General features: G+C 23.9%; 2 protein-coding genes across 2 annotated transcripts in view; one reads left to right on the top strand and one right to left on the bottom strand.

Moving 5' to 3' along the window:
• LOC122497986 overlaps nt 1–9,625 on the top strand; it is a 26,648-nt gene extending 17,023 nt beyond the window's left edge. The window contains exons 3-4 of the mRNA XM_043605447.1: nt 2,091–2,396; nt 9,527–9,625. Of these exons, the coding sequence (XP_043461382.1) occupies nt 2,113–2,396; nt 9,527–9,575 (333 nt within the window). The 5' untranslated portion in view covers nt 2,091–2,112 and the 3' untranslated portion in view covers nt 9,576–9,625. The remainder of the gene's footprint in view (nt 1–2,090; nt 2,397–9,526) is intronic.
• On the bottom strand, nt 6,478–12,208 carry LOC122497985. Its single transcript, XM_043605446.1, has 7 exons — nt 11,896–12,208; nt 10,843–10,982; nt 10,074–10,280; nt 9,550–9,666; nt 9,220–9,307; nt 8,827–8,965; nt 6,478–8,487 (listed from the first exon to the last, which is right to left on the bottom strand). Exons 1-7 carry the CDS (start codon nt 11,933–11,935, stop codon nt 8,277–8,279), a joined length of 942 nt encoding a protein of 313 aa, XP_043461381.1. The 5' UTR covers nt 11,936–12,208; the 3' UTR covers nt 6,478–8,276.

Genomic DNA, 12,208 nt, shown 5'->3' with positions numbered 1-12,208 from the left:
GGGGCGGACCGGATAACAAGCCGACATGGGAGTCACTGGACACCATGACACTCCACTGCGTAGACCCTGGTCCCTGATATCTATACACTTAGATGATGTCTCTCAATTATAATTTATCCCTCATACCGCATTTTTTACAATCTCGCACACACATCCCCCAATATCAATTTGTTATATTATAGATCAATCAATTCTACTAATTTCAATTTCCAATTTCAAAATATTAAATCAACCCTTATGAATTATAATAGTACCTATAATAAAAATATTCATAAACTTGGATTTATTTTTAATTATACGTGGTATTTAATTTATTATTATTATGCAAATTAAAAAAATTTTTTATTTTCAAATATTAATTTCAGTTTTTAAATAATTTCAGATTCAACAATTAAAAACAATCAATTATTAACTAATTTAATAATTATTAATGATTATTATTTATTGTTTTCAGATACTTTAATAAAATATATTCTACGCAGGAAAACAATTTATTATTTTCAATCAAATTTCTGAAAAGAATTCTTCTGAGTAATTTGATAAAATTTTTTGTAAAAATTAAAATTATTTTAAAACATTGCGATATTAATTCTTTTTGAGAATTGAAATATTTCCAATACAATTTCAATTAAACTCCTCGAAAAAATTTAATTATTTTCAAAAATTTATTCTAATAAAATTCTTGGCAAGATTTCAATTATTTTCATAATTAATAATATTCTTCGCAGGAATTCCATTATTTTAAAGAATTTAAATTAAATTCTTCTCAAAAATTTTGTTATAGCGATTTTGAGAAATTTCTATAAAATTCTTCATAAGAAAAAAATTTAATTTTATTCCTCGGAAAAAATCAATTATTTTCATAATTTTATTTTCATAATAGATTATTTATTATTATTATTATTATTATTATTATAAATTATTTATTAATAATTATTTTCATAATTCATAATCCAATTTTTTATGCATGCTATCATATAAATCTAATGTTCAGTACTGTGAATCCAAATTTAGATCGGTTTTTTTTGTTAAAAAAATAATTTTATTTCAGCAGTAGAATCATATATTAATAGGTAATAAATGATTGTTTAAATTAGATAGTGAATAGTATAAGAGTTTATATTATTCTTTTTCGACTACGTCTTGTTTAATTTAAAAAAGAATTATATAATTTTCCTTTATTTTTTGTTTCTTTTTTACCAATTTTATATTTATACGTTTAAAGATTTTTTGTAAAGATACCCATTAATTATTGATGGGCCTTATGGCCTGTGGGAAATGTATGATAAATAAATAAATAATGAATAAAATTCTTTACAAGAATTTCATTCTGTTTTAAAGAATTTTAACACCTTAACTGCGGATGACGAAGATTTTGGCCGTCAAATCTACGTCATCGCATATAGTTAAGGGTTAATGAAATTCTTCTGAAGAATTTTATTATTTAGAAAAATTTCAATAAAATGCTTCATAAGAAAAAAATTGAATTATTTCCCTGTAAACAATACAAATTCTTCGCAGAAATTCAATTATTTTCAAAAATTTTGATAAAACTCTTTATCTGAAGTTAAATATATTTTTTATATTATTTTAATTAACTTTCTCGTAAGAATTAACCTATTTTTAAAGATTTGAATTACATTTTTCACAAGAAATTTAATTATTTTGAAAAATTTGGATAAATTTTTTTTATATAAGAATTCAATTATTTACAGATTCAAAATTATAAAAGAAATAAATGAGAAATAATATAAAAGAAATATAATTAATTGAAAACAATTTATTTTAATTAATTGGTTCAGAATATCCAGAAATTTTTATTAATTCGAAGATCAAAAAAATTCAAATTCAGATGAAGTTTTCTTCGTAGAAATTTAAATAGAAATTTGAAAGTTTGTAGGAAATTTTAATAGAAATGTTAAAATTAAAATTAAATGTTAATAAAAATGTGGGTTCAAGAGATTGAATAAAAAATCCAAGTGAAAATTCGTTTGCATAAACATTTTTTCAAGTTAAATAAAAATTCGAATTAATAAAAAATCGGTTAAATTGAATTCCCCAGTTTTCTAAATTCTCTTCCTTTTTTTTAGATTGCTATCGGAAAAAAGATAGATGAATGGAAAAGAAAAAGGACGTGTGGGAAACTCGAGAGCAGGAAATCCGTTGATCGTTAATTTAATCTGCTTCTGGCCATTATCCGCAAAGGTGTCGAAGATCCAAAGATTAAGGAGAGGAATAATCATGATTCTTCTGGACACACACGAAAATTTTTCGACTACATATGTGAAATGTGCGATTTTGCGCATCGAGAGAGGGAGAGAGAGAGATCTCTTGATTCTAGACGCAGACAGGATGCTTGCTGAACGAACAATACGATTGGTTGGTGGCCATTGTTGGTAAGATTTCAATGGATATTACGACAATAAGCTATTGACAATGTGGAATATTGTTGGTACATATATGCGTTGCGCAAAGGGCGGAGGGTTCCTCTTGCGTGTGTATAAGCCTACTTGACTGTACTTTTCACGCCCTCTCTCCAGGGCTGTTTATATGAAGAAAAAAAATTATATTTTGTCATACGTGAACCCTCAATAACGTAAATATGTTTCTGCAACATCTGTCTTGTCATGTCAAAAATTTTCAAAAAATACACGAATTTTAATATCCGTTGGTGGCGAAAGATTATGAAGAAAAATAACTAAATTAAAAATACTAAATTAAGAAAAGTCAGTGAAATAAAAATATGGGGGAAGAAAATTCGTATTTTTAAAAAAAAGTCTCAAATATTAGTGAATTTTATTTTATATTATTTCCAATTTAATTTTTTCCAATTGTTTTATGCAGGGCTCGGATTGTGCGACTTTTTCGACTTTCTTCGACTTTTTTGTGAAAAAATGCGACTAATCGACTTTTTTGACTTTTTTTTTAGTAAAATGCGAATGAAATTTAAAATTTTTTTTTAAATTTAAAGGAAAAAGTTTGAGTCAAAAAAATGTTCTGTTACATTTATTTACAAATTTTTCGAAAACATCAATAACTTTTTTTTTAAATAAATATTTAATTATTATTTTTCCATAGGAATTAAAATTCTTCAAAAGATTCAAATTCAAACCTTTTTGAAAATAAATAACTTATAAAAAATTGTTATAAAACATAAAGAAATCGATCACTCCGAGTCTTCGACTCGGAGCAATCGATGTCTTATCATGTTTTATAATAATTAAAGATGACCGAGTGATAAAATCATTAATTTACCTATATTAAAAGACTTTATAAAAAAAAAATTTTAATTATTTTTTATACAAATAATTGAATTATTGGGAAGAAATTTATAAAACATTAGTAAGTAATTGAATTTTGCAGAAGAATGTTTGATATTTACAAAGATAATTGAATTTCTGTGAAGAATTTTTTTACTTTTGAAGATAATTGAATTTCGCAGAAAAATTTATCAGAACTTTTGAAAATAATTAAATTTCCAGGACGAATTTTATTATTTATGAAGATAATAAACATTTTAACGAGAAATTAAAAAAAAAATTTTGAAAATAATTTAATTTCTGCGAAGAATTTTATTACTTTTGAAAATAATTGAATTTCTAGGATAAATTTTATTATTTAAAAAGATAATTGAAAATTTGACAAGAATTTTATTAAAATTCTTTGCAAATAATTGAATTTTAGAGAAGAATTGTATTACTTTTGAAAATAATTGAATTCATGTGAATAATTTTATTAATTTTGGCAAATAATTGAATTTCTGTGGAGAATTTTATTAAAAGTTATGAAAATAATTGAATTCTTGCAAAGATTTTTATTAATATTTGAAAAAAAATTTATTTTGCGTAAAAAATGCAATTGAATTTTGAAAATAATTGAATTTTTGCGAAGAATTTTATTAAAATTCCTTAAAATAATTAAACTTCCACGAAGAAAATTTTGTATTGAAAACAATTCAATTCTTATCATTAATTTAATCAAAATTTTTCAAAATAATTGAATTTCTTGAGAAAAATTTTAGTAATAATTGAAAATAATTGAATTCTTACGATAAATTTGATGAATTTTCGAAAATAATTGATGTCATGCGAAGAGTTCAATTATTTTTTGAAAATAATTCAATTCCTGTGAAGAATTTTATTAATTTATAGAAAAAAAATTACTGTCAAGAATTTTAAAGTTTTTAAAAATAATTAAATTCTTGTAAAGAATTTTATTAATTTTAAAAAATAATTGAATTCCTGTGAATAATTTTATTAATTTTTGCAGACAATTGTATGGAGAAAATAAGAAAACTTCATATCCTGAAATATTAAACTTTCAGTCATTTAAAAAATTAATACAGTACTTAATTATTTATTTTAGAAATTTTATTAATTTTAATCTTAAATTTTAAGGTTCGTTTTTCTAAATTCAAATTAATTATTTTAATTACGTGTACAATTTCGTCGTATTGATTTTGTCAATTGTTTCCAACAGAAAAAATGATTCTTATTGAGCAGATTTTCAAATGTGGATTAAAAAATATTGTCCATTTTTTGAAAATACTTTTAATTAAATTTAAATAATTTAAAAGAAAACTTTTAATTACTTTTAAATAATTAAAAAGAAAACCTTTAGAAAGTTTTTAAGTAATTAAAAGTTGAACTTATTGAAGGTGAAACTTGTCTTATTCATTTTTTTCCAGGTCAGTAAAGTTGAAAAAAGAAAATATAAAAAAACTCTTTGCTTAAATATGAAAAAATGGAAATATACAGAATTAGGAAATGAAAAATATACAACTTCGAACTTGTATAACAGCCTTTATTTAATTTATATTTAATATAATGCATTTATAATAACGTATTTCAGTAATATGCATTTTTATTTAACTGCGCATACTGACGATGAGTACGCCAATACGATATATTGAATCAATTATCTTTGTATTTTTTTCAATCTTCATATATTTTTTATATAATATATTAATTATATTTCTATATCATCGTGCCACTTATTGTTAAATTTCAATTTAGAGCTGTAAACTGGGCATTTTCGTAAATATATTATATTAATATTTTTTTTAATATAGATTCGCGTCTTGGCTTCGCAGCAATGGATTTTCAATAGAACATTTTTTGTTTTCGATCTACGAAAGATGTTACGCAAAAATATATTTTTTGTTACCATATTTTAATTGAATATCAGAATTGAAATCACTTTTTTTCATTTTTTCATTTCTTCATTTATAATTTAATATTTTTAGTGATTTTGGAATTGACACAATTTTTTGCTATAAAATCATTTTTTTGAATTGACAAAAGACAACACTATTTGATCAAGTTGATTCATTTTTCTTAATTAGAAGCCGAAGACTGAAGGAAAACCAATTGAATTTTTATTTAAAGGCGATATTTTGTTTCTCTCAATCCACTCACCAAAAGTGTTCTCTTAAGGATAATGTTTTTTTTCTTTGACCACGAATTGACAACATTGATACGTTCGAAAAAATGATACAATTATTACTTATACATATAATGATGTCGTACTTTAAATATATATAGGTATATATACACACGATATTTTTAAAATTCACTTGGAAGACAGAAGTTTATACAAAATTTTTCCCGATAATAGTGCAGGATTTGCAAAAATTTAATATATATATATATATGATGATTAGGCAAATTTTTCAATTAATATTAAAAATAAAGATTTTTTTTTTATTATATTCTTTCCTGCAATTTTCCGGAAATAATTTGTATACCATATATATTTATATATATATAACTTGCATCAAGCAAGTTTTATCTTTGATATGCGTAGATGTAAATGTATATCTCAATTCTCTTTTTTTTATATTGTACCTATAGAAAGATCACTTTACAAAAACTCTGACTCAAAACAATAACGTTATAAATATTTCTATATTTTTAACACTTTAAATTTGTCGTGTACTAGAAAAAAATTTCGTATTTGGTTTATACAACTTCAAATTAAATTAACTCTGCTGATATTAAAGTTTTTGGTATATCGAAATTTTGAATATTATGATCAAACTGTTTTTTATTAATTTATTTAATTATTCAATTTTTTTATTTCATTAATTTAATTGCGTAATTGATTAACTTAGTTACGTAATAGACTAATTGGATTGCGTAATTAATTAATTTAATTACGTACCTAATTTACTAATTTATTTACGAAATTAATTAAATTAATAAAAATCTGATAATATAGTAAATTAATTTAGTTACATAATAAACTAATTTGATTGCGTAATTAATAATAATAATAATCTGATAATGTAGTAAATTAATTTAGTTGATTATTTCGCTAATAAATATTTTAATTACTCAATTAAGTAAGATAGAAATTAAATTTTATCGGAATATTTACAATAATATACCTATAAAAAGAACCGTAGAATAATAATCTAATTCGTATAAAATATTAAAATAGAAGAGAATTGAATTTAATTAAAGAATTAGGTGCAGATATTTTATTATTCTTGAATAATAATTTTCGGATTGAAAAATTGAATTTTTGTTTAAAATGAATTAAGTTTTAAAATAACTATAATTTTTGTAATAATTTTAATTAATTCAATTTTGTAAAAGCACCAAATTCTTTAATATTGATTCGAGTTTTTCTTGATTTACATTTTATCAAGTTAAATAAGAATTGTAGGTCTTTGAGTAAATAATTTCAAAAATTCGTATGAAATGGAATTAGTCAATAATACACTGTTCTTGAATTTTTTCTATAAACGGTATTTTTTTTACTTAAAAAAAATATTGCTATGTATTTAATTAGTAAGAATTGATTTTTTTGTTTGGTAGAAAAAATGATAAATTAAAAATTGATGACAATATTGAATATATTCTAGATTTGAGTTAAGGGGAATTAAATATTAACTAGTTTTGAAATATATAATATTATCTAGAGAAAATTAGCTGCCTCGGAGGGCTTGTCATTTCATATCAATTATACACGCGGCGATTATATCAATCATTTTTACTCTCTTATATTCCTAACATTGTAGAAAACAGTTATTTCAAGATATTCTATATTTTTTTTTAACGACACAAACTTGATCTAAATATCGCTGTTTTTTCTTTTATAATCGAAATACGCATGAACTAATTGGTGCTCGTATTTTTTAAAAATTTTTTTTCTTTCTTTTTGAAAATTCTAGCCATACAACCATAAGAGTTTGCGGTTTACAAGGTCTCAAGCATTCGTAAAATATATAAACTTTTAGAGAAGACTTGAAACTCTTTGTAATCTTGTAAAGACAAACTTATTTTTATAAAGGGTTTTAAACTATCACTAGATTTTTAAGATGATTATAACATGATTAGATTTCAGATTTTCAATGACTGATAAAGTATTCGTTTAAAAAAATCTGTTTTCTCCTTTTTAAATTTTTGTTATACATACGAATCATAAGAATTTTTATATCTAATAATATTGATAATAATGGATTCGAGAAAACGAATTTAAATTACTTGAAAAGAAAAATTTATAAAGACTGATATGCTCTCATTTTGTGTGCGAAGATTTAATTTGAGAAAGAAATGAAAAGTTTAGTATTAGATTTATATTTTTTAAAATTACTGCTGGTGAGATAAATAGTCTCTTAACGTACTTTAGTGAACTTTTCAAGTTTCACATATTCTTTATTTTTATTACATAAAAGTCAGGACTTGATTCTCGATTTAATACACTTTAGCAGTCGAAAAACACCTCACCAATGAAAATTTAGGTCTTTTTCATCAGTAATTATAAAATTATTTGGGAGTTACCTAATTTTCAAAATCAAAAAGTAATATATGTTGATTCATGGAACTTTTATTCCTAAGCTTTCATTTGATTTCTTTTTTAAATTTATCCCTATTATTGAAATAAAATTTTTCGAAAAACTGTAGATCTCCGGAGAACTACTATATATGGATGAATTCTATTTTTTCTCTGGTAAAGCTGAATTATTTTCTTTATATTTAGTTATATTTCTATCTACCTTAATTTATCGGTGATCTAAAAGTTTGGAAGATAAAAGAAAAAGAAAAAGAAAAAGAAATTTTCAGAAAATTATAATAGAATTATTTCATGTAACAAAGATTTTGATAAAATACACCTAACTAGCGTTTCTATAATTTTTTTTGTTTGTTTCTCTAAAAACAAGCATTCATTTTTTATAGCCTTTCTCGTATAAAATTTTATACGTTATCAATGGACCTTTATATATTGAAAAAAATGAATAAAAATTATATTTTCCAGAGTTCTCTAAAAATTTACTCCATTGTGTCATACTTAACTTTTTTAACTACAAAATATCGATATCCAGCGTATCCAGTAACTGTGAGAAGAACAGCGGCTGCGAGAGTTGAACCCACTGCTATTGGTGCAGTTTCATCTTTCGAGACACGAGCATTTAATGTGTCGCAATTATATTCAGCTGCAAAATCATTCGTCTTAAACTTAAAAGGTTGTAATTTCATCGCCCTGAAAGAATATTACATATTAGTTACTAGATTGTATTCTTTCATTTTTTTATTTTGCTAAACATTTATTTTTCCTTCTCATTATATGAGAAGATTTTTTTCTTTTTGTTAAACTCTTTAGATCGCTGCGATAATTGAGGTGTATAGAATATCAACAAAATTTTATAGAGAAAATATGAAAAATTCTGTTTTTTTAATTTTTGGCTAAAGATTAATATTAATTGAATTGAAAATGAAAATCAGTTTTAGTTTAATTTTTGGTCTTTGAAATAATAATTTAGAAAATTTACGAAAAGGGGTATTTAATTTATAGATTTTTATGTTAAATGTTAAATGTTACCTTAAAAGAAGTTTAGCAGTCATTTTGCCGTAAGTTAAGGGAATAACTGTTTCTTGAGAACAAGAATAAGATTTTCCTACTGGAGTTGGGAAAAGCAAGGCAGTGTGCTTTTTGTCTGTGCTCAACCTTATAGTCTTATCTATAAAAAAATTATTTATTTTGCTTATTAAAAATATATTCTAAAATACCATTACAAGAAAATTTTAAATATATTTTAAACATTTTAAACATATTGGGAGAAATTAAAAAATATATCCATGATTATATTACAAAAAAGTGAACTATATTTTTAAATATAATAATATTAGTAAAGAAAGATGAGTTTAATTAAATTAAAATCATCCTTACAAAAAAATTAGTATTAAGAAAATTTATGCATTAATTAAAACCTACTTGGCTGATCGATATGCTCAAAATGTCTGTCACTCGTATTGAAGGTCAGCTCAATTTTATCGACATACCATCGTTCACGACCTGGTGTCTATAAAATAAAATATTGATTAATTAATTTTTTTTTGCCGGAAAATTAAATCAGATAATTAAATTATTAATATATTTCCGAATTTATTTATAAAAAGTTATTTTACCGAGAAGAAAAAAGTCCCAAAAAACAATATTTTTGGAATATTTTTTCCTGTTTGAAATCAAATTGAAATTGGAAAAAAATATTGAATTTATAACTTTTCTTTTTATTTTACAGGACATTATTGGAATTTTTAGTACCTTGGCAAAACTCCACGACAGGATAAATGTCTTCCATCTCAATGACATTTTTACCGTATTTTCATCATTACAATCGCCAGTTACTTCTGCATCTGGAGGTATGTACACACTTGCCACCTTGAAAAAAAGTAATAAGTTTTAAAATTATTTGTCAGTTTGAGAAAAATACTAATAGTTGAATATAAAAAAAGTTCTTTAGCAAAGAATTCACCGCTAAAAATAAAGCTATTTTGTCAGTTTAAAAAAAAATACTAATTGAAAATAAAAAAGTTCTTTAGCAAAAAATTTACCATCAACGAAAATGAATAATTCAAGAAAAGGAGGAATTGATAATTAAATCTATAGAAGAAAAGGAGGAATCGGTAAAAAAATCTAGAGGAATAGGAGAAATTGATAACAGAATCGAGAAAAAAGGAGAAGTTGATATAAAAGAATCTGGAAGAAAAGGAAAAGTTGATAAAAAAATTTAGAAGAGAAGGAGGAATCGATAACAGAATTCCATAAAAAATTAACGAAATGTTCACCTCTTCCTGTCCAATTTTGGTACGATAAGGAATATCGACTACAGCGTCCACTTGCAGAAGAATACATGCACGTCCATTGCTACTATTAACACGATAAAGTGGTTGTTCTTCGTTTATTATTCTTGGCGTTGTTGTTGATTTTGGTAGTAATGTCGTTGCAGCACTTGTCGCTGACGTTGACTTTAATAACTCCAAATTCTCCACTGGCTGTGATAAGTAAATTATTAACCTTCATTACAATAAAATCATCAAAGACAAATTATATTTCAGTATAAATATTTAATTAATTTATATTAATGTGTACAGAAGATTAGCGAAAAGGATGCAACCTGTTGTCTATGCACGCTCTCGAGAATAGAAACAATGACGTGCCAAGGGAATTGCATAATTTTCGGTAATTTCCGGCACTGGAAATTACATTAATATATTTTAATAATTCATGAATAACGATAAAAAATAATATAAAATTTAGATAAATTAGAAAAGAGGAAAAAAATCAAAAGGGGAAATTTTTTTTTTTAGTCAAAAGTAATAGATAAAAAGAGAAGACATTAAAAAGTTAAAAAAAACAAAAGAGAAAACATTAAAAGGTAAGAAATAAAAAAGAGAAAATATTAAAAAGTAGAAAATACAAAGAGAGAAAACGGTAAAATAAAATTCAGAGAGAGAGAGAGAGAGAGAGAGAGAGAGAGAGAGAGAGAAAACAAAGGAAAAGCACATAAAGTGAAATATAACAATCGATTACGTTTTTTAAATTATTTAAGCTCACCCAAGATGATTTCACTTTAGGAAGATTGTCCATGTCGATAATAACTTTACTTTTTCGGGTTGTTGTAAAGGGGCGATCATCTCTGCCTTGAGGGAGAGAAGTTGAACTGGGAATGCTGAAGACAGTTCCCAAAAGACACCCTATAAAATTTTTTTATTAATTTCTTTCGATTCTTTTTCAAAATTCCATTAATCTATTTGCCGAAAAAACATCACTGATGTACGAAAATATTTCAATATATAATAACGAAAAGTAGAAAAAAATGAGAATGTAATAAAATGAAAAATTTATTCAGAATCGAAAAATATAGACTATAAATAAATAATAACTTTGAAAAAGTAAAAAGTAAAATTAAACAAAGAAAAAAAAGGAATTAAATAGTTAGTATTAAAAACTAACATTACTTTGACTAATTTAGTTAAAAGATTCTAAAAAATTAAATTCACTTTAAAAGTTACAATTTCTGACCTACTTTATATACTCTACTCAAGAAAATTGTAATACAAACATAATTTTCGCTTTTTCTTTTCTCTTTTAAAGAATAGAAGAAAATTAGTGCAAAAGTTCGAAATACATTTTAAAATTTATTTTTGGAAAAGTAGATTAACTTTTCCAAAAATAAATTTTTCCCTTTAAAAATTGAAATTATTTCCCAAAAAATCAATTTAAAATTCTTTCAATTTGACTCAAGTCATTAAAATTAGCCTCTGTCAATATATTTTCGATCAATAATGTTTTGCTAAACTGACAAATTGTTTTCGTAAATTTGAAATAAAGGGAAAAATTTTCAGAACTAAGATTTAAAAAAAATATTTAGAAAAAGATAATTTATTAGATAATAGTATAAAATCTTCGATAATCTTTAATAATTGATAACACTTGTCTGGGTCTTTAAAGTAAAGAAAAAGAAATGTTACCATGTGTCAAAGTGAATCTAATTCGAAAAATGAAGAAAATAAATTTTTCCTTTGTTCTTTTTGGTTTATTTGGTATTTTTACCTTTTAATGAATAATATACATGGAGAATAGATAATTTATACATTGTTTACTTACACAGGTAAAAGGTCTCTTTGGAGAAGACGTGGATGGCCATTTTGGAAAATGTTGTTCAAGGTTTTTTGCGAGAAGAAAAAAGAGTGAAAAACGAAAATGGACAACGATGGTGGCGTCTCAAAGTTCGCCGAGGTTCTGAGGGTGCGAAGTGTGCTACGATCAATAAGGGATGTTTTCAGCATGCGCTTACTCCACGATAAAGCCAATCCTGTATTACATTTCTTTGTATATGACGTTGAGAGTGAAACATTCTTGTTTATCGGTGAGTAACACAAATACTCTTGGAAATTATTTCAAACTACGCCAACGCGCA

This window comes from Leptopilina heterotoma, unplaced genomic scaffold (assembly GCF_015476425.1).
Source record: "Leptopilina heterotoma isolate Lh14 unplaced genomic scaffold, ASM1547642v1 Lhet_14, whole genome shotgun sequence".
Lineage (NCBI taxonomy): Eukaryota > Metazoa > Arthropoda > Insecta > Hymenoptera > Figitidae > Leptopilina > Leptopilina heterotoma.
The sequence above is the reverse complement of the archived record's forward strand: the minus strand, read 5'-3'. Positions and strand labels throughout refer to the sequence as shown.

Excerpts from the sequence above, each read along its gene's own strand:
- LOC122497985 (XM_043605446.1), bottom strand. The coding sequence starts at position 11,935 with ATGGCCATCCACGTCTTCTCCAAAGAGACCTTTTACCTGT. Across the intron at positions 9,308-9,549 it reads TGTCGTGGAGTTTTGCCAAG|ACACCAGGTCGTGAACGATG; the intron begins GTACTAAAAATT and ends TTTATTTTATAG. Across the intron at positions 8,488-8,826 it reads ACTGCTAAACTTCTTTTAAG|GGCGATGAAATTACAACCTT; the intron begins GTAACATTTAAC and ends ATATTCTTTCAG.